Source organism: Rattus norvegicus, chromosome 7 (assembly GCF_036323735.1).
Source record: "Rattus norvegicus strain BN/NHsdMcwi chromosome 7, GRCr8, whole genome shotgun sequence".
In the NCBI taxonomy this organism is placed as follows: domain Eukaryota; kingdom Metazoa; phylum Chordata; class Mammalia; order Rodentia; family Muridae; genus Rattus; species Rattus norvegicus.
In genome coordinates this window covers 4,200,613-4,223,281 of record NC_086025.1, presented here as the reverse complement: position 1 = coordinate 4,223,281, position 22,669 = coordinate 4,200,613, and the positions used below count along the sequence as shown (strand labels likewise).

The window sequence follows — 22,669 nt, the reverse complement described above, 5'->3', positions numbered from 1 at the left end:
TCTTTTCTTGGTTCTTTCTCTTCTGTTTGTTTTGACACATAACAGTGGCTTAATTTTCGTTTATCTTATATTATTTTATTATTTGCCCATGGAAGCCTTTTGGTTTTCTAATGAGAAAAGGAAACAAGGTAGACCAGAATGGCAGGAGTGGGTATGGTTACGAACTGGGAGGAGTAGAGGGAAACTAAACAGTACATATTATATGAGATAATTTTCTATTTTTGTTAAAAGAATAAGAATAATTAAAATTCAAGAGCCATGGAAAAATGCTCTGGAATCTATTGACAGATCAGTTGCTTCTTTATGAAAATGCTCTGAATGTCTTAACTTCATAAGAGTGTTTCCAATTGAAATATGGAACAGCAAGTCACGTAAATATGTTTCTCTGTCAGAGTCACTGAATTTTAGCACTAGAATAAATACCTTTAATTTCCTTTGACAACCAAGCTGTGTGATTGTGCATTGACACTATTGAGCAAATGATCTAATTATTCTGGCAACTAATTCTAAATGATTATAAATCTAGAGGGAAACATCTTATTCCATTTGAGGCTTCATATGTCTCATCACAGTACCCTTCAACATGTATTTTCTTTATTCATACCAATAGCTTCATTATGTGGCTTCTTCCTTAGACAAGACTAATTTAATGTTCAGATCAACTCAGATTTCTTAGGGAATTTCCATGACAATGTTCATCACATTCTAGATTAATTTCATACTCTCTGCTTGTCTCTATTTTTAACAATGCAAGTAAATTGCTTAGCAATTAGCTATGAACATAGAATTAATTCAGAATTTCTAACAGTATTTACTTGTACAATACATGTAGTAAATAAATCTATCACAAAGAGAGATTTCTGAGCAAGGACAAAAGAACATGTTATGAACCGAAGAAGCATTTTTCTCCTAGTGATTGAGATCAATTCTGGAGATGAACATAAAGTAATTAGAATACTCATTACGATCTAAGGAGTAAAAGATAGGAATACAATAGTCCATCATGGATATAACTGATATTAGTTATCTTTTTTAAAAATCATGGTCCAACAGCATGCTTTTTAGGCCTAAATTTTAATTCACTGTTTTGAGAATAATACAATCTGCGAAGCACCTGCTTGAAAGCATCCTTTACCTGCTGGTTCCTTAGGGTATAAATGAAAGGGTTTAGCAAAGGGGTAACAGAGGTGTTGAGCACAGCTACACCTTTATTTAAGGTCACCCTCTCCTTGGCTGATGTTTTCATGCACATGAAGATACAACTCCCATAAGTAATAGAGACAACAACCATATGTGAAGAGCAGGTGGAAAAGGCCTTTCTTTGCTGTTGAGCTGAAGGGAAATATAGGATAGTTTTGATGATGAGTGTGTAGGAGAGAATCACTAAGATCAAGGTGATGACAAGTGTCATGACAGCTATGACAAATGCCATCCATTCTATGAAACGTGTGTCTGTGCAAGACAGCTGCAGGACAGATGATGTGTCACACAAGAAGTGATCTATCAGCTTGGAAGCACAGAAATCCAGTGTGAGTCCCAACATCAGTGGGGGAAAGATGGATAAAAACCCAGTCACCCAGGAGCTGAGGACCAGTAAATGGCACACTTTGCTGTTCATGATTAAGGGGTAATGCAGTGGTCTACAGATGGCTACATAGCGATCATGGGACATGGCAGCCAGGAAGTAGAACTCTGTAATTAGCAATAGAAAGAAGAAGAATAACTGAGTTAAACAAGCACCATAGGAAATTGTTTTGTCTCCAGTAAGAATGCTCATCAAGAAACGTGGAGTGCAAGAAGATGTGAATGCCATTTCCAAGAAGGAGAAATTCTGCAGAAAGAAGTACATTGGAATCTTGAGGCGAAGATCCAGCAGGGTGAGAAAGATAATCATTAAATTCCCCATCAGGCTCAAGATGTAATTGAAAAACATAAACAGGAAGATCAGAATTTGTAGCTGAGGGTCATCTGTCAGTCCCAGCAAAATGAATACAATCTCTACTGACTGGTTCTTCATTCCTTTTTTATTCTAACAAGTCTACAAAAACAAACTTTAGAAAAGGTACAAATGTTAAAACTTGTTTCCTTTTCATCATAGAAAATTTCTTAGTTAGTTCAACCGATGTCAATATATTTTTAAAAAGTATCTTTTACCTATGTTTACCCATGATCTTTTCTGGCATATCACTAGTAAGTTTAAAGAATAATCATTTCCATTATTGTAAAGATTTGAGTATAATTGTGTATTTACAAATTGAATGTTGGTCACTTGGAATATAAGTTTTTATTTTCATTACTGTTAACCTTTGCCAATTTTTCCTATGCTTTATTTCATTAGACTATTCAAGTGATATTTAAAATTTGAGGGTTATATTAGATAAGTCCGTATAGTCCCAGTATTCATAAAACTTATAATTTAGGAATACACACATATAAAATTTATAAAGAATGAAAACAAAAAAGAATTTTAATAAATGGCAACATTGAGATTCTGGAAGGGTTAGTATGATGATGATTTGAGTTATGTGCTTAGATAATGACTGGGTAACATGAAAAAACACACAAGTTTCCAACTGAATCAACAATTCGACTTTCTAACATAAGGTCTGTTTTGTTGTTTTTTTTTGTTTTGCTTTGTATTTATGTTTTGTTTTAGTATGATTTCCCAGTCATGTCCTCAGAGTCATGACAAGTGAGAGAGGGGAAAGATGTTTATAGAAAGACTAATAACTAACATTTAAACTATCAATAGAAATCGAATATTTCAAGTAAATATACAAAGCTCATACATTTTCTAGAAAGAATGTTATAAACCTACAGAGTCAATCTTGGCTCAGAGAGGTTCTTAGTGAAAGACCACCAACCAGTGGGCATGCATGGGATTGGTGGGCATAGGCCTTCTGCACATATGTTACAGTTATGTAGCTTTGTCTCTTTGTGGAACTTACAGCAATGGGAGAATGGGTTGTCTCCGTTGCCTGCCTTTGGGACCTTTCCCTCCTGTTGGGTTGCCTTGTCCAGCATTAATAGGAAAGGAGGAGGCTACTCTTCTGTACCTTGATATGACATTGTTGGCTGATATCCATGGGAAGCCTGCCCTTTTATGAAGAGAAATGGAGGAGGAGGGAATGGGAGTGCGGAAAGGAGAGGTAACAGAGAGGGATTGAGAATAGAGGAGGAGGTAGGGGAAATCACATTTGGGATGAAAAAACAAACCAGAACAAACAAAAACTCTACCAAACAAACACCCAAACCAACTCCCTAATACTTTATATTTCTACACTATCTTGATGCAGTATTAAACCATACTTTATAATTCTATAACTATCAGAATTTTCTAGTGAATAATTATATTAATATACTTAAAGTTTGAAAGTTCACAAATTTTTGTCAAAGGCATAGGAACTAAGATACCTTGTAATTTCCTCCTAATTATTTTGCAAAGTAGAATTGAATGGACACACAAATGATAGCATGTATTTGGAATTTATTATGTATCTTTGTCCATGTCAGTGTCTAGAATTTGCTTATTGGGCCAATTTTAATCATTCTAACAAAGCCAAAACTTACAGATTTGTAGTGAATTTTTGTAAATCACATTAATGTCTTCCAAATATTTCCATGTAACAAATGGGTCAATTCAATTTTATTTCTTATAAGAGTTCCAAGTGGTGTACCTTTGGTGACATCCCAGTATTACTTCCTCTTCAATATATTTTCATTACAAAAAGTTTTGTGATGTTTCCATTGAGGGCAATATAACATTTTTTTCACATTCTCATTCATATTTTAAAATATGAATATTTAAACACAGGTAGTATGTACTAGTACTAGATGTATAGCAGATTATTATAATATAGGGAAATATATTTTGTAGCATATTAAAGGAAACACAAAGGGAAGAGAAAGATAAATGATCATGAAAGCCTAAAAGGCTTACTTTTCCTTTTTGTGTGAAGGAATTCAAAGAAAAATATTAAACTAGGAAAGAACATTTATGAAATTAATGATATGGGCAATGCTTATTTTCTAATGTACATACAATTTCATGGATGATTTTTCAAGTGAGCATGATCAGAATGAAAAATAACACTAAGAATCTAGCAATGTTTAGCACATAATATGTGATAGCACATAGTAAAGTCTAAGCAAATTGTTGATAATATACATTTTACTGTTAGAATATTAACACAGCAATAATCTTCTTTCTATAAAATATTATTTATATATTGGTCTACAGATTATTTATTTATTATTCATATTATGTTACCAAGTAAGATCAAAGCAAAGATGTATGCTGTGCATAAGATATCTAACTAGGAAATCCTGATTTCAGAAGACTTAGTTTTAAAATATTCTGTCTTATAAATTATTTTCTAAAAATACTTTCTGAAAGCTTTTATGGAAGACTTTATCCATATTTTAATTAGAATTTACTTTGTGGAACCTCTTTTCATAAAGTTTAAAGGCTCTCTTTAGGAAAAAAATTACCATGTCATTTTTTAATAATAAAATAATATAAGCCATTTAAAGTAGAGGATATATAAGATCATGTATTCTTATCTGATGATAAAATAAAGTTATTTGCAACTGTGAAGTATATGTTATTCTGTAGAAAACAGTACAAATACAAAAATAAAAATATGAAGAATCAAAAGTTATTCAGAGATAAATGTCTTCACCTTTATCATTTATGGGAATTTATAGAAGAAGCTTTGTGAGCATTTGTACTGATAAAGTATTTCTAAAGGAACTGAAGACTGAGACAGGACACTCTAGTGTGCCTGAGATAAAGAAGTCTAATATACCAAACCAAGTTTGGTTTGTAAAATATTCAGCATCCTGGCATTTATTCAACTCTAAACTCTGATATAAACATAAAACATTGTAAAACAATGTTGATAGTGGCTCAAATATTCTTCAAGACATATTGATATTTTTATAACAATATATAATATAATGGTTTCATTTATAAAAATCTGTGCAATTGACAAGTTTGATGGAAATCTCTAATTATATCATACCTTAGAATATTCTCATTTGAAACTACTGATTTATTATGCTTCAACAATTGTATAGACCATACCTTTTCACAGCATAGGATAAAAACACAAATCACACTGTGAGATTATTTTACTCACAGGCCAAGAAATAAAACTGTATGTAGTTATATTGGCCATGAAGAATATCACATAAGAATTAAAATATTCTCTAATGTTAAAAAAGTTTGCATCTGACTTCTAATCACTTGCCATTATTTCTCTGTATGTCAAAATCTTCCTCAGTTGTGTATGTGTGTTCTGGTAAATGTGCACTTCCGCCTTTCAGCCAGCATCCCGGTAAATAATGAATGTGGAGAGATCATCTCTACTTACCTCATTCTAACTTGAAATATGTAGCTGTCTTTCATGTTGTTTTAGAGATAACCTTTTTGACTAATTTATTGTTGGTTGGAAGGTGAATGAAATTACCATTTCTATCACTTAATACACACAACTCACTTGTCTTAAGTATTGGAAACCTGACTAAGTGTTACAGGCAGCACAATATGAAAATACACTGCCTCTGACGTGATGGAGAATCTCTGCCTCTGCATCCATGATACAAAGTACATTCTACAGTACTAAAAAATATATACACAAACATTTTATTTTGAAATCTATGCTTGTAGAGAATCTGTTACAGATTAATGTTTGATTATTTATCACAAACACACCTTTAGAATATTTTTACTGTGATATAATAAGTGACAATATTAAATGGGTAAAGATACCCTGCTGTAGGCCAATTAAATTTAAGCTACATCTTCCAAATACCCTGTTTAATCTTGGCTTGTAGACTCACTTCTCTTTATTTTCATATAATTTTTCCTGTGTTCCACATATGAGAAAATATTTGACATGTCCTTAAAGTATGTCTTAATGTATTGATATGCTCAGCACCAGCTTGTTTTTCTGAGATAACATTAGTTTCTTCTTATTTTATTTGATTTTTACAATAAATTACTCCTTTCTGGGTATGTGTGTATATAGTGCAAATATATCTATATACACACATATATGCACATATACATATATTTATATTTTCTCAATATATTTGTTTGTTGGAAGTCACATAAGTCCTATCCATAATGTAATACTCTGAATAGTGTTCAAATATTCTGTCATTCCTTGTATATTTCCTGATTTCCTTCGGTATACACTTTACAATGGTTTATCTGGTAAGCATAATTATTTTATTTGTCGTTGTTTGGGATGCTTCTATATTGACTTCTGATTTCCATAGGAATATACTAATTACCATTCATACCAGTAATGTATCAGGGTTTCTTTTCCCCTAGATCCTTACCTACATTAGTTTTCTAATATAAGACTTTATTTTGCACTGTTATAAAAATATTCTGATATACCAAGGATAAAAATTGATAAAGCTACCTCTATGAATAAATGATACAATATTGAGTCACAGCAAGAGGGGAATGTATAGAGAACGTTAGAAGACATAGGCGTAGGTAAGGATGTTCTAAATAGGGCTCTAGTTTCTTATGCAATAAGCCCCCAAATTCATAGTTGTAACATTATAAAACAGAAAAGCTTCTGTACAGAAAAAAAAATCTAACAGAATTAAAAGGGAGTTCACCAAATGACACACAATCTTTGGCAGTAACGTGTCCCAATAAACTCCAATATCTAACATGTACAAAAGAGCTAAAAATATAGACCTTAAGAAACTAAATAACCCACAAAATGATTTATGATTTTAAAGAGAATTAAAACAAGCAGAAATATAAATTTATTAACATATCGAAAGGTTATCAATGACTTTTGCCAACAGAGAAATTCAAAATGAGAGAATTTTGATATTCTAGCTTACATCAGTAGAGTGTCAATTATCAAGGAAAGAAATAATGAATAATAGCAAGGATGCAGAGAGCACTGGTGAGGTTCATACCTGCTGGAATTATTAATAAATCATATTAAATTAAATACAAAGCCCTCCATAGCATCTCAGAGTTGTGATATCTCAAAGAGCTAAGCATTGAGCTATAACATGAACCATAGATAGCATTCCTGGCTATATACTAAAAGGCTATCACAGAGATACTTGCAAATCAATATTCACTGTTGTTATATTTGTAATACCTAGAAATCATCCTAATTGTTAGCCAGCTGATAAACAGCTAGTGACAATGTGAAATGTACACGAAGTGAAATTTTATTCATGCACAAAGAAAATGAAAAGTATGAAATTTGTATGGAAATTAATGAAACTGGAATATATATTATACAAAATGAGGTAACTCAGACTCAGAAAGCCCATTAAATTCAATCATACCTGGCTTTGGAAACCTAGTTACCTACCTCGGGATCATGAGATCATGATTCTTGGAGTATAATCTACAATTGCCATTTTACCAAGTCAGTATAATCCCCAACTACACTCTAAATATTTCTCCCATACTCACAGATAAGAAGGTTACAGCTGTTTTTATGGTTTGTCAGGGAAAGTTGCTTGCATTACCTAGATATAGTGCATCTGAGAGTGAAGTGGAATGGTGAGCTAGGGACTAAGCTATTGGTTGTGGCTTGGGATCATTTCCCAATACAACCTGATGCAATTGCTAATGTCCTGAGGCTATGGCCCAAAACATAGAAATTACTTTATACTCATTGATATATCTGATACTATATTATATAATTATATGCACATTATACACACACACACACACACACACACACACACATATGAATGATGACTTTCAGGTGACCTTTACTTTAAATAAGCTGAGTAATATTCCATTATATAAAGGTAGTACTATTTATCAATTTCTTCTGTTGGTAAACATAGAGTTTGGTTTCAGCTTTTGTCTATTATAAATAGAGCAATAATGACCATGGTTAAGTAAGTGTCCTTGTATATGATGGAGTGTCATTTAGGTGTATGCTCAAAATTGTCTGGAGGTACATTTATTCCCAGCTCTCTGAGGCGGCTCTACACTGACTTCCATAGTATCTGTATACACTTTCACTCCCACCAACAATGGAGTATTCCCCTTACTCTATATCATCACTAGCATAGCTATCATTTGTTCTATTGATCTTGGGTATTATGATGAATGTAAGGTGAAATCTCTAAGTAGTTATGTTTTGCATTCCCCCAATGGGTAGAAATGTTGAACATTTTTTGTGTTTCTCAGCCATTTGAGTTTCCCTTTTGAAAATTCTCTATATTTGTATACCATTTATTTAGTTTTGAATTTATTTATTTATTTATTTATTTATTTATTTATTTATTATTCTGTAGTGCAATACATCCCAGACCAGTTTCCCATCTTCCACTCTGCCAGGCTCCTCCCCACCTTCCATTTCCCCAAGATTCACTCCCTCTCTATTTCTTTTAAGAAAAGAGTAGGCCCCCCCCAAACAACAACCAAACATGACAAACAGGTATATAATAAGACAAGGCAAAGTGTCCTCATATTGAGGATTAACAAGGTATTTTAATAGGAGGAAAAGAATTCCAAGAGCAGGCAAAAAAGCCAGAGGCACACTGGCTCCCACTTTTAGGAGTCCCAAAAATATCAAGCTAACAGCTAAAACATTTATGCAGAGGAACTGCTGCAGACCTATGCATTCCCCTTAATGGCTAGATCATCCAGAGACATGGTATAACCAAACACCACTGTCAAAAAATATTAAAGACATGATTACCAATGATATTCTGCTATCCTTGTTCAGTTTTCATCAGAGAGGCTTCCTCTGGCAGCATATAAGAATAGGTGCAGAGACTCAAAGTCAGACATTATGCAGAGAGAGTCAAACTGGATAACTGGATTGGTTCCTCTCCCTCAGAGCTAAGGGAACCCTGAGGAAAAAGAGGAGGGATGTTTGTAGAAATATGAGGTGATGGAAGACATGGTAAACTGAATCAACTGAGCAGGGCTCACTGAGATTTATACCACTTTTTAATTGAATTATTTTTTGACAGTCAGTTTTTTAGGGGGCATGGTTATTAGGATGTTAGACTTCTAGTGCATTTGTAGCGGGTAAAAGTATTTTTCCTTATAGTAGGTTACTGCTTTGTCAGGGCAGTGCTTTGCTTAGCCATAAACAGAGAAGCATATTTCTATAATACATAGGAATGAATACAGAGACCCACACCCAGAGATTATGCACAGTGAGAGATCTCAGAACATTCAGTCCCAAAACAGATTGTATCAATCAAATCCCTTTAATCAGGACTCAGTGAACCCTCTGGAAGAAGCAGAAGGAGTGGAAGGAAGAAGAAGCAGAAGAAGAAGAGGAAGAACCAGAGGTTATGTACAACACGTAAACAATGGCATCTAAACACAGCAGGATCTAGTAACATATGAATGCACAGGGAGTGAGGGGGCAAGCACGGGACTTGCATGACTATACACCAGAAAGGGTCCTAGAGCCTAAAGGAGAAAGGTATACAAGTTCCCACCCTAACCATGAAGCTGCCTCCGGCTGTTAATCAATTGCAAATGAAAATTTAGTTTTCTCCAGGACAGTCTCACTGGGAAAATTCATTACTTTTAAGGGTAGGTCCCATGCCCTGTAGTAGGTGGCTGACAGAAAATAAGCAAACATTTTTTCGAGATTTTATGTCCCATAATTATCTGTTGGGGCTTTGTTTGTTCTTTTTCTCCTTTTTCCACACACACACACACACACACACACACACACACACACACACACACACACACACACACATATATATATATACATATATATATATATATATATATATATATACACACATATGACTTTTAATTGCACAGTTCCTTTTTATATATATTAGGGATCTCTGTTTAGTGTTTTATGAGATTCCTGAATGTGTGGATGAGTGCGACTCTGCCTTTATATATTTCTTGTGTCTTTTATAAAATGTAGTTAACAGTTATGTTATACTTTCCTTATGACTCATTCCATTTCAATTACAGCCTGTGTGCTGTAGCCATTAAACGAGAGCTTCAGATAGGTTTGGATTATTATACCTGCATTTTATGAATTTGAGTATTTATAGTGGCTTGAAATTCAAATGCTCCTATATGATAGAAGCAAACTCTGGACAAAATGAAAATAAAGTTAACATTTTTGACACTTTCTCTACTTAGACATCTTCAATGGTAGAAGTATGAATTGTAACTTCTGATTCTGTAGCTTGAGGTGTTTTTACAGAAGCTACATTTAACTGCATGCCAACACTTACGACCTTCCTCCTAAATGAGGAAGAGCAGGTGGTAAGCTGTTTTTTTTAACATCTATTTCCCCTAGCGCTTCTCTTGCAGACTTTTCAGAGGTGGGTTTTGTGTATAATTTAATATTGGGATGTGGAGAAGAGACTTGTTCTTTTTATCTGGGGTGACAAGCTAATCTGACATCCAATCCACAGTAGATTTTCAGGGTTTGAGAACCATTTACATTTGTGCTACAATTATTAGCCACACTCAAACATTATGGAAAATCACCACCACCACCCCCCTAATATTATGCTCAAGCAGGTTTCTAGCCCAGATATTAAACGTTGTCAGCAGTTTTCCGACTCCATACCTATCATCTTTTCAAAAGGAGAGTGAACATTGTCTGCTGCTGTAATATATTTAACATTCCCCCTCCTGATTTTTTTCTGCTAAAATGCTGAGAGAACAATAGCCTGCCTCAGGAAAGAGCACATCCCTTGCTTATTCAATAGAAAAGATCAGCTCTGAGAACATACATTCACATTATATCATACAGATTAATAATTATATTTATTTATACACATGTGGATGTACACACATGCACACAGTGCCCTCCTCCAACATCAATTAAAGGAACAGAGGCCATCACATTTAAAAGCAAGGGGCTTAGGTACATGGGAAGATTTGGAAAAAGGAAAGGGATGGTGGAAATGATTAAATTATAATATGAAATATAAAATATGTGAAATGAGTCAGCAATTGTATTGAAATGTGTCCTCCCAGAGCTTTGTTTTCTTCTAAGGATTATTTCATAAACGACTTTAAAAGAAAATGAGAATTAAGGAGTGGGATCCTGTGTAGTAGACTTGCTCTACTCCCATGAAGGGGCATTATAAAAAGATAAAGGTGCTGACGTTTCAATATTTCTCCTTTTAACACTTATCTAAGTATTGATATTTTTCTTTTACTTTTGAGTACCTTAAACAAAAACTCTAACCTATTGGGGCGAGAAAATTTAACCTAGCAATACCACTGCTCTGGCAAGGAATCATATCCAAAGAACTATGTCTGCGTGATACTGATGGAATACAAACACACTGCAGACTTTTAAGTCCTAGGGCTGAAATACAGAAAAACTCTTAGCACACTCTTTCTGGTAAAATTAGTTGTAGAAGAATGCAGCCATGTTTGAAAGTCATATCTAATTTAGGGACAGACAAAATGATAAATCAGAGAAATATTTTATAGGATGAGTTAGACATAGGATATACCTAACTATCTCAAAAACAGCACAGGGAAGAGAAACTATGACCAGCACATGTAGCTCAGCTGACTTCTGTTTAGTCAGTGGAAGTCAGTGCAGTGAGTACAATTATGCAGTGAGTTATGTTTGTTTGTGTGATCACACAGTTCAGTGCAGGTCAGCAGAAGCAGTTGAATCTGAAGAAGAAGAAGTAGCCAGAAATTAGAAAAAATTACCGGAGTCAGTTAAAAGAGTAATTCTTAAACAGAATAATTCAGTGAGAAGCTAGAAAACCATGATGAATCGATCAGCTCAGAGAGGAGTTTGAACCAGAAGAGCTAAGTTGAACTAGTCAGAGTTCAGAAAAAAAAAAAAAAAAAAAAAACTAGGAAGAGTAAGCTTATTCAGCAGTAAGACTCTGAGATGACAGTTACATCAGGATACTAGAAGTTATATTTATGCCCAAACCCCTTGGGAAATAGAGCTCACCACCCGGACAGGTGGGCACTCCTGAGACTGCAGAGCGGAAGAGACCAACAAAACTGCCCACCACTGCCCACATCCCTGGCCCAAGAAGAAACTGTATACAGTCTCTGGGAACCGGAAGATAGGGGCACTCTTACGGCAGACCCCCTGCAGTCCAGATACTGCTCAGACCTGAAGGGAATCGGTCAACATTTCTCTGCACCCAAATCCCACAGGAGGGAGAGCTAAATCTTCAGAGGGGCAGACATGCCTGGGAAGCCAGGAGAGCCCACATTTATGACTCCAGAAGAAAAAAACCTAATGCCATCTGGGACCCCGGTGCACCGGGGCTTGAGGAAAAGTTGACACAGACCCTCCTGGTTGCTGCCCTCACTGAGAGCTAAAAACCAGCACCAACAAGCAACTTGAGCTGTGAGACCACAGGTAAGACCAACTTGTCTGCTCCACACGACCTGCCTGGTGGACTTAGGAAAAGGACCACAGAAACAGCTGAAGACCAGTGGACAGGAAAGACTACATGCCCAAAAGCAGAACACTCTGTTCCCATAACTGGCTGAAAGAAAACAGGAAAACAGGTCTACAGCATTCCTGACACACAGTCCTAGAGGACAGTTTAGCCACTGTCAGAATTAGCAGAACAAAGTAACACCAGAGAAAACATGATGGCTAGAGGCAAGCACAGGAACCCAAGCAACAGAAACCAAGACTACATGGCATCATCGGAGCCCAATTCCCCCACCAAAGCAAACACTGAATATCCAAACACACCAGAAAAGCATGACCTAGATTTAAAATCACATTTGAACATGATGCTGGAGGAATTTAAGAAAGACATGAAGAACTCCCTTAGAGCAATGCAGGAAAACATAAATAAACAAGCAGAAGCCTATAGAGAGGAATCACAAAAATCCCAGAAAGAATTCCAGGAAAACATAATCAAAGAGGTGAAGGAGTTAAAAATGGAAATAGAAGCAATAAAGAAAGGACACAGGGAAACAACCCTGGATATAGAAAACAAAAGGAAGATACAAGGAACTGTAGTCACAAGCATCACAAACAGAATACAAGAGATAGAAGAGAGAATCTCAGGAGCAGAAGATTCCATAGAAATCATCAACACAACTGTCAAAGATAATGTAAAGTGGAAAAAGCTACTGGTCCAAAACATACAGGAAATCCAGGACTCAATGAGAAGATCAAACCTAAGGATAATAGGTATAGAAGAGAGTGAAGACTCCCAGCTCAAAGGACCAGTAAATATCTTCAACAAAATCATAGAAAACTTCCCTAACCTAAAGAAAGAGATGCAGATAAACATACAAGAAGCCTACAGAACTCCAAATAGATTAGACCACAAAAGAAACTATTCCCATCACAAAATAGTCAGAACACCAAATGCACAAAATAAAGAAAGAATATTAAAACAGTAAGGGAACATGTCAAGTAACATATAAAAGTAGACCTATCAGAAACACACCAGACTATGAAAGCCAGAAGATCCTGGAAAGATGTCATTAAGACTCTGAGAGAACACAAATGCCAGACCAGTTTACTGTATCCTGCAAAACTATCAAATAGCATAGATAGTGAAACCAAGATATTCTATGACAAAAAAATTAATATCTTTCTACAAATCCAGCGCTACAACGGATAATAAATGGTAAAGCCCAACGTAAGGAGGCAAGCTACACCCTAAAAAAGCAAGAAACTAATCATTTTGGCAACAAAACAAAGAGAAGAAAAGCACAAAAACATAATCTTACATCCAAATATGACTAAACAGGAAACAATAATCACTATTCCTTAATACCTCTCAACATCAATGGTCTCAACTCTCCAATGAAAAGATATAGATTAACAAACTGGATATGCAATGAGGACCCTGCATTCTGCTGCCTACAGGAAACAAACCTCAGAGACAAAGACAGACACTACCTCAGAGGGAAAGGCTGGAAAACATTTTCCAAGCAAATGGTCTGAAGAATCAAGCTGGAGTAGCCATTCTAATATCAAATAAAATAAATTTTCAACTAAAAGTCATCAAAAAAGATAAGGAAGGACACTTCATGTTCATCAAAGGAAAAATCCACCGAGGTAAACTCTCAGTCCTAAATATCTATGCTCCAAATACAAGGGCAACTACATACATAAAAGAGACCTTATTAAAGCTCAAAACACACTGCACCTCACACAATAATAGTAGGAGATTTCAATACCCCACTCTTATCAATGGACAGGTCATGGAAACAGAAATTAAACAGAGACGTAGACAGACTAAGAAAAGTCATGAGCCAAATGGACTTAACGGATATTTATAGAACATTCTATCCTAAAGCAAAAGGATATACCTTCTTCTCCGCTCCTCATGGTACTTTCTCCAAAATTGACCATAAAATTGGTCATAAAAGAGGCTTCAACCGATAAAGGAAGTTAGAAATAAACCATGTGTCCTATCAGACCACCACGGGCTACAGCTGGGCTTCAATAACAATTAGGGAAGAATGCCCACATCTACATGGAAGTTGAAAATGCTCTACTCAATGATAACCTGGTCAAGGAAGAAATAAAGAAAGAAATCAAAGACTTCTTAGAATTTAATGAAAATGAAGGTACAACATACCCAAACTTATGGGACACAATGAAAGCTCTGCCAAGAGGAAAACTCATAGCTCTGAGTGCCTCCAGAAAGAAACAGGAGAGAGCATATGTCAGCAGCTTGACAGCACACCAAAAAGCTCTAGAAGAAAAAGAAGCAAAGGAGGAGTAGAAGGAAGGAAATAATCAAACTCAAAGCTGAAATCAACCAAGTGGGGGAAAAAAGGACCATAGAAAGAATCAACAGTTGGTTTTTTGAGAAAGTCAACAAGAGAGATAATCCCTTAGCCAAACTGATGAGAGGACAGAGAGAGGGTGAACAAACTAAAAAATCAGAAGTGAAAAGGGAGACATAACTACAGAATGAGAGGAAATTCAAAACATCATCACACCCTACTACAAAAGCCTATATTAAACAAAACTTGAAGATCTGCAGGAAATGGACAATTTCCTAGACAGGTACCAGTCTGTGAAGTTAAATCAGGAACAGATACACCATTTAAACAACCCCATAACTCCTAACGAAATAGAAGCAGACATTAAAGGTCTCCCAACCAAAAAGAGCCCAGGTCCAGACAGGTTCAGTGCTGAATTCTATCAGACCTTCGTAGAAGACCTCATACCAATACTATCCAAACTATTCCAGAAAGTTGAAACAGATGGAGCACTACCGAATTCCTTCTATGAAGCCACAATTACTCTTTTACCTAAACCGCACAAAGACCAAACAAAGAAAGAACTTCAGTCAAATTTCCCTTATGAATATCGATGCAAAAATACACAATAAAATTCTGTCAAACCGAATCCAGGAGCACTTCAAAACAATCATTCACCATGATCAAGTAGTCTTCATCCCAGGCATGCAAGGATGGTTTAATATATGAAAAACCATCAACATAATCCATTATATAAACAAACTGAAAACACAAAATCACATGACTATTTCATTAGATGCTGAGAAAGCATTTGACAAAATTCAACACCCCTTCATAATAAAAGTCCTGGAAAGAATAGGAATGCAAGGTAGATAGCTAAATATAGTAAAAGCCATATACATCAAACCAGTAGCTAATATTAAACTAAATGTAGAGAAACTTGAAGCAATCCCACTAAAATCAGGGACTAGACAAGGCTGCCCACTCTCTCCCTACTTATTCAATATAGTTCTTGAAGTTCTAGCCAGGGCAATCAGACAACAAAAGGAGATCAAGGGGATATGGATTGGAAAAGAAGAAGTCAAAATATCATTATTTGCAGGTGATGTGATAGTATATTTAAGTGATCCCAAAAGTTCCACCAGAGACCTACTAAACCTGATAAACACCTTCAGCAAAGTGGCTGGCTATAAAATTAACTCAAATAAGTCAGTAGCCTTCCTCTACACAAAAGAGAAACAAGCTGAGAAAGAAATTAGAGAAACGACACCCTTCATAATAGTCCCAAATAATATAAAATACCTCAGTGTGACTTTAACCAAGCAAGTAAAAGATCTGTATGATAAGAACATCAAGCCCCTGAAGAAAGAAATTGAAGAAGACCTCAGAAGATAGAAAGATCTCCCGTGCTCTTGGATTGGCAGGATTACCTGTCCCGCGCTAAGTCTCACCAGCAGGAACGACGCGGCACACACAGGATCCTACTGCAGAAAAGCTTTAATGCGTCTTGAGAGGGAGAGCATAAGCTTACAATGCGGAGACGCCGAGTGAGGAATAACCGTCCCTTATATAGGAAACTATCCTCGCCTAGGACGTGTCACTCTCTGACTGGTCGCTGCCAATTATGCCAGATGACGTACCAAAGCGTACATGTCCCTTTGAGTAGGCAAGTTACCAGGCGCCTGCGTATTGCCCTTTTTACTAGGTGTGTTCTGCCGGATGCCGGTGACATCTTGTAATAGAGTATGTGAGGACAGCTCCTCACATATGTGAGGACAGCTCCTCGGACAGCTCCTCACATCTGTGAGGACAGCTCCTCAGACAGCTCCTCACAATTACCATAGTAAAAATGGACATTTTACCAAAAGTGATCTACAGAGTCAATGCAATTCCCATCAAAATACCAATCCAATTCTTCAGGGGGTCAGACAGAACAATTTGCAAATTCATCTGGAATGACGAAAAACCCAGGATAGCTAAAACAATCCTCAACAATAAAGGGACTTCTGGTGGAATCACAGTCCCTGAACTCAAGCAATATTACACAGCAATGGTGATAAAAACTGCATGGTAATGGTACAGAGACAGACAGATAGACCAGTGGAATAGAATTGAAGACCCAGAAATGAACCCAAACACATATGGTCACTTGATTTTGACAAAGGACTCAAAACCATCCAATGGAAATAGATAGCATTTTCAGCAAATGGAGCTGGTTCAAATTGGTCAGGATGTAGACAAATGCAGATTGATCCATGCTTATCACCCTGTACAAAGCTTAAGTCCAAGTGGATCAAGGACCTTCACATCAAACCAGATACACTCAAACTAATAGAAGAAAATGTGAGGAAGCATCACGATCACATAGGTACTGGAGAAAATTTCCTGAATAAAACACCAATGGCCTATGCTCTAAGATCAAGAATCAACAATGGGATCTTATAAAACTGCAAAGCTTCTGCAAGGCAAAGGACACTGTTGTTAGGACAAAAAGGCAACCAACAGATTGGGAAAAGATCTTTACCAATCCTACAACAGATGGAGGGCTTATGTCCAAAATATACAAAGAACTCAAAAAGATAGACCGCAGGGAGACAAATAGTCCTATTCAAAAGTGGGGTTCAGAGCTAAACAAAGAATTCACAGCTGAGGAATGCTGTATGGCCGAGAAACACCTAAAGAAATGTTCAACATCTTTAGTCATAAGGGAAATGCAAATCAAAACAACCCTGAGATTTCACCTCACACCAGTGAGAATGGCTAAGATAAAAAAAACTCAGGTGACAGCAAATGCTGGCGAGGATGTGGAGAAAGAAGAACACTCCTCCATTGGTGGTGGGACTACAAACCTGTACAATACTTCTGGAAATCAGTCTGTAGGTTACTCAGAAAATTGAACCTTGAACTACCTGAGGACCCAGCTATACCTCTCTTGGGCATATACCCAAAGGTGCCCCCAACATATAACAAAGATACATGTTCCACTATGTTCATAGCAGCCTTATTTATAATAGCCAGAAGGTGGAAAGAACCCAGATGCCCTTCGACAGAGGAATGGATACAGAAAATGTGGTACATCTACACAATGGAATATTATTCAACTGTCAACAACAATAACTGTATGGAATTCTTAGGCAAATGGATGGAACTGGAAAATATCCTGAGTGAGGTAACCCAATCACAGAAAAACACGCATGGTATGCACTGATTGATAAGTGGCTATTAGCCCAAATGCTTGAATTACCCTAGATGCACAGAACACATTAAACTCAGGAAGGATGACCAAAATGCAAATGTTTCACTCCTTCTTTAAAGGGGAACAAGAAAACCCTTGGCTGGGAATAGGGAGGCAAAGTTTAGAAGAGTGGAAGAAGGAAAACCCATTCAGAGCCTGCCCCACATGTGGCCCATACATATACAGCCACCCAATTAGATAATATGGATGAACAATGAAGTTCAGGCTGACAGGAACCGGATATAGATCTCTCCTGAGAGACACAACCAGAATACAGCAAATACATAGTCGAATGCCAGCAGCAATCCACTGAACTGAGATCGGGACCCCCATTGAATGAATCAGAGAAAGGTCTGGAAGAGCTTGAAGGGGCTCGGGACCTCATATGAACAACAATGGCAACCAACCAGAGCTTCCAGGTACTAAGCCACTACCCAAAGACTATACGACTGACCCTTGGCTCCAACCACATAGGTGGCAATGAATAACCTAGTAATAGCACCAGTGGAATGGGAAGCCCTTGGTGCTGCCAAGACCGAACCCCCAGTGAACTTGATTGTTGGGAGGAGTGTGGTAATGGGGGAAGATGGGGAGGGTAAGCCGATATAGAAGGGGAGGTGTAGGGGTCATGGGGATGTTGGCCTGGAAACCGGGAAGGGGAATAATACTCGAAATGTATAAAAGAAATACTCAAGTTAATAAAGATAAAAGAGAAGTTATATTTACATATTATCAAAAAGATATAAAAGCTGGCAGAGGGTAGTGTTATTCCAAAGCTAACATTAATTCAAACTCTAACCCTGACCTAAAAACTAAACCTAGATCTAAACCTGAGCCCTACCATTACCTTGCCCTTAAACTTAACCTTACACTTGCATTTATCTGTTCTGTGAACTCCACCTGTACTCTAACCCAGAATATGACCACTACACCTATGTAAAACCCAATACCAAACACAAACCCGGCTGCCAAACATAACACAGAACCTATCCCTACAGCTATCCTAATCCCTACCCTTTGCATAGATAGGCCTCTCCATCAAATCAGTACAGGGGGCAGATTACACCTTGGGAGACCTCAAAATTATTTGCAGTCTGGAAATCCATATATAAAGGAAATATGGAATTTTTAAAATTAGAAATTTTATTTTTAATTAAAAACTTGCAAATTATAGTGATTTGATTGTGTTGTTTTTCCTTCTGAGCGCCTCTCTGATCCTTCCAAACTCTCTAAATACCTAACTTTATGTTCTCTCAGTCAAAAAAGTGAAGAAGGAGAGAATACCAATAAGACCAAATAAGAAAACAAAAGATCCTTCAAGTCACACAGAAAGCATGAGATCCTGATTGTGTGGGCAGGAAAGGCAAATTTCTCTAATCCGGCTGAAAAAAACCACAGATGGATACTGGATTTAATTGCAAACACATTGGAATGTGTTAAAGGAGTCAGCAGTAGAAAGAGATCTGAAGGGATTTAAAAAGGAAAGGGTTTTAGGCAACTTGAGTCTTGGAAGGAGAAGGGAGACCACCTATAGGAAGGAACAGAACTGGGGAGGGAGTTGAAAAGGTGTGGGGAGAATTTTAGAAAAATCAAATAGTTACATGAGTATATGAGAATATCATAATGAAGGTTATGACTTTGTGAGGGGATTTTAAAAATGGATAAAAATTATGTGTTGTCCCAGAGGTTGTGTTTTCACATTTTTATTTATATCCAGGAAAAAAAAAAAGAAAAAGAGGCTTCTCATCAAAGGCAACTTTAATATTAATTTCCTTCATTCATTTCACAAATTCATCCTAAGCAAGCTTCCTTCTAGAAGACCAATTTTATCTTTAAATTGACTCAGATTTCCTAGTTATTTTCCACAACAGTATTCGTCACATTATAGACTAGTTTTATGCTCTGTAATTGTCTCTATTTTTAGTAATGCAAAATATTAAACTGAAAATAAAATACCAGCAATTAATAATGACATATAGTTAGTTTAGAACCTCTGATAGCATTTAATTATACAATACGTTTAGTAAATAAACCTATCGTTAGAAAAGAGATTTCAGAGCAAAAATAAAATTAAACAATATGGACTGAAGAAGCATTTTACTCCTAATTATTCATAAGATCGATTCAGAAAGATCAACATAGAACAATTTGAAAACTCACTATGATTTAAGTAATAAAGGAGAGATATAAAATGGGCCATCATGGATATATATATATATATACATATATATATATATATGTATATATATATATGTATATGTATATATATATATATGTGTGTGTGTGATTAATAATTAATAATAATTAGTGCCATATATATGGCATCAATTTTCATTATTTAGTCAAGTCCCATTAGCATGCTTTTTATTCCTGCCTTTCCCCCCTTTTTTGTCTTTTGTTTTATTTTATTAGTTAGTTTATTTATCTACATTTCAAATGTTATCCCCCTTCCCAGTTAAATCCCCTGTTCCCTCCCAAATCCCCCTGCTTCTATCAGGGTACTCCCCGACTCATCTACCCTCTTCTACTTTAGCACTCTAGCATTCCCTGATGCTGGGTCATTGAGCCTCCACTGGACCAAGGGGCTCCCCTCCCATTGGTGCCAGAGAAGATAATCCTCTGCTACGTATGCAGCTGGAGTCATGGGCCCCTCTGTGTGTACTCTTTGGTTGGTGGTTTCGCAACTGTAAGCTTTTGGTGTCTGGTTGGTTGGTAATGTTGTTCTTCCTATGGGGATGCAAACTTCTGCGTGTCTTTCAGTTCTTTTCCTAAATGTTCCATTGGGGTCCCCTGCTCAGTAAGATGGTTGGCTATAGACATCTGCATCTGTTTTGGTCAACCTTTGGTAAGCCTCTTAAGGGACAGTTATACCAGGCTCCTTTCTGCAAGCACTTCTTGGAATCAACAATAACGTCTGGGTTTGGTGTCTGTATGTGGGATGGATCTCTACCTGGGATAGTGTCTGGATGGCCTTTTACTCAGTCTCTGTTCCATACTTTGCCCCTGAATTTCCTTATGATAGGAGCGATTCTGGATTAATATGTTTGAGATGATTGGATAACCCCATCCCTCAACTGATGGCTGTGCCTAACCTGTGAATATGATCTCTACAGATCAGGTTCTCTCTGCCCTTCGTTGGGTTCTTAACTCACTGTTTGAGAATAACACAATCTGTGAATCACCTGCTTGAAAGCACCCTTCACCTGCTGACTCCTTAGGGTGTAAATGAAAGGGTTAACAATGGAGCCTCTGAGGTATTGAGAACAGCTACACCTTTATTTAAAGTCACCCTCTCTTTGACTGATGTTTTTATGTACATGAAAATGCAACTCCCATAAGTAATGGAGACAACAACCATGTGTGAGGAGCAGGTGTAAAAGGCCTTTCTCCATTGTTGAGCTGAAGGAAACTTTAGAATAGTTTTGAGGTTGAGTGAGTAGGAGAGAATCACTAAGATCAAGGTGATGATAAGTGTCAGTAGAGCTACAACAAAAGTCATCCATTCTATGAAATGTATGTCTGTGCAAGACAACTGCAGGACAGGAGAAGTGTCACACAGAAAGTGATCTATAGTTTTCGAAGCACAGAATTGCAGTTTGAGTCCCAACATTAAAGGGGGAAAGATGGATAAAAACCCAGTCACCCAGGAGCTAGTAGGTGGCACACTTTGCTGTTCATGATGATGGGGCAGTGTAATGGTCTGCAGACTACGTAGTGATCATAGGACATGGCAGCCAGGAGGTAGAACTCTGTGATAAGTAGTAGAAAGAAGAAGAATAATTGAGCTACACAAGCATTGGAGGTAATTGTTTTGTCTCCAGTGAAAATGCTAATCAAGAATCATGAAATACAGGCAGTTATGAATGCAATTTCCAAGAGGGAGAAATTTGGGAAAAAGAAGTACATGGGAGTCTTGAGGCAAAGATCCAGCAGAGTGAGGAAGATAATTATTAAGTTCCCCATTAGTCTCAAGATGTAATTGAAAAACTTAAACAGGAAGATCAGAATTCGAAGCTGAAGATCATCTGTCAATTCAAGTAAAATGAACACAATTTTTACTGACTGGTTTTTCATGTTTTTTTTTTCTTGTTTTATGAAGTCTACAGAAAAAAAAAACCAAAAACAAACAAACAAAAAAAAAAAAAAAACAAAAGCAGCAGCAACAACGTCATCAACAACAACAAGAACAAACTCAAAAACTAAATTTATAAGTTGTTCTTTTTCATCCTAGAAAATTCTATTTTTATAAGTTTGAAGGGTATACAAATAATTCACATTAATATTTCAGACTTTATCCCATGTGCAAATACTCTGCCTTTTCAGCATGTTTCTTTGTCTGTACAAATTTAGAGGAGCTATATCAGTCATTTGAAATATAACTCCTTGGCATCACTAATATTCACCTGTGGCCATCATTTCCATACGTTATCTAAATGGATTTCCCAGGTGTGTAATATTTCAGAATTTCAAAATTTTGATATTTCAAAATTTCAAAATAAGGGGCTAGAGAGATGGCTCAGTGGTTAAGAGCACTGACTGCTCTTCCAGAGGTCCTGAGTTCAAATCCCAGCAACCACATGGTGGCTCACAACCACCTGTAATGGGATCCGATGCCCTCTTCTGGTGTGTCTGAGGGCAGCTACAGTGTACTCATGCAAAATGAATAAATAAATCTTAAAAAAAAATTTAAAAATTTCAAAATGAAATGCAAAAAGAATGACAAAATTTTTATAGGAGATTCTTATATT

At 36.5% G+C, this 22,669-nt stretch overlaps 1 protein-coding gene and 1 pseudogene across 1 annotated transcript; both read right to left on the bottom strand.

Annotated features, from left to right (window-relative positions):
- Positions 1-1,039: 1,039 nt before the first annotated feature.
- On the bottom strand, positions 1,040-2,017 carry Or6c212 (olfactory receptor family 6 subfamily C member 212). Its single transcript, NM_001001370.1, has one exon. The coding sequence runs from the start codon at positions 2,015-2,017 to the stop codon at positions 1,040-1,042; it is 978 nt and encodes a 325-aa protein (NP_001001370.1).
- Or6c213b-ps1 (olfactory receptor family 6 subfamily C member 213B, pseudogene 1) lies at positions 21,065-21,995 on the bottom strand (annotated as a pseudogene).

Coding starts and splice junctions, on each gene's coding strand:
- Or6c212 (NM_001001370.1), bottom strand. CDS start 2,017: ATGAAGAACCAGTCAGTAGAGATTGTATTCATTTTGCTGGGACTGACA.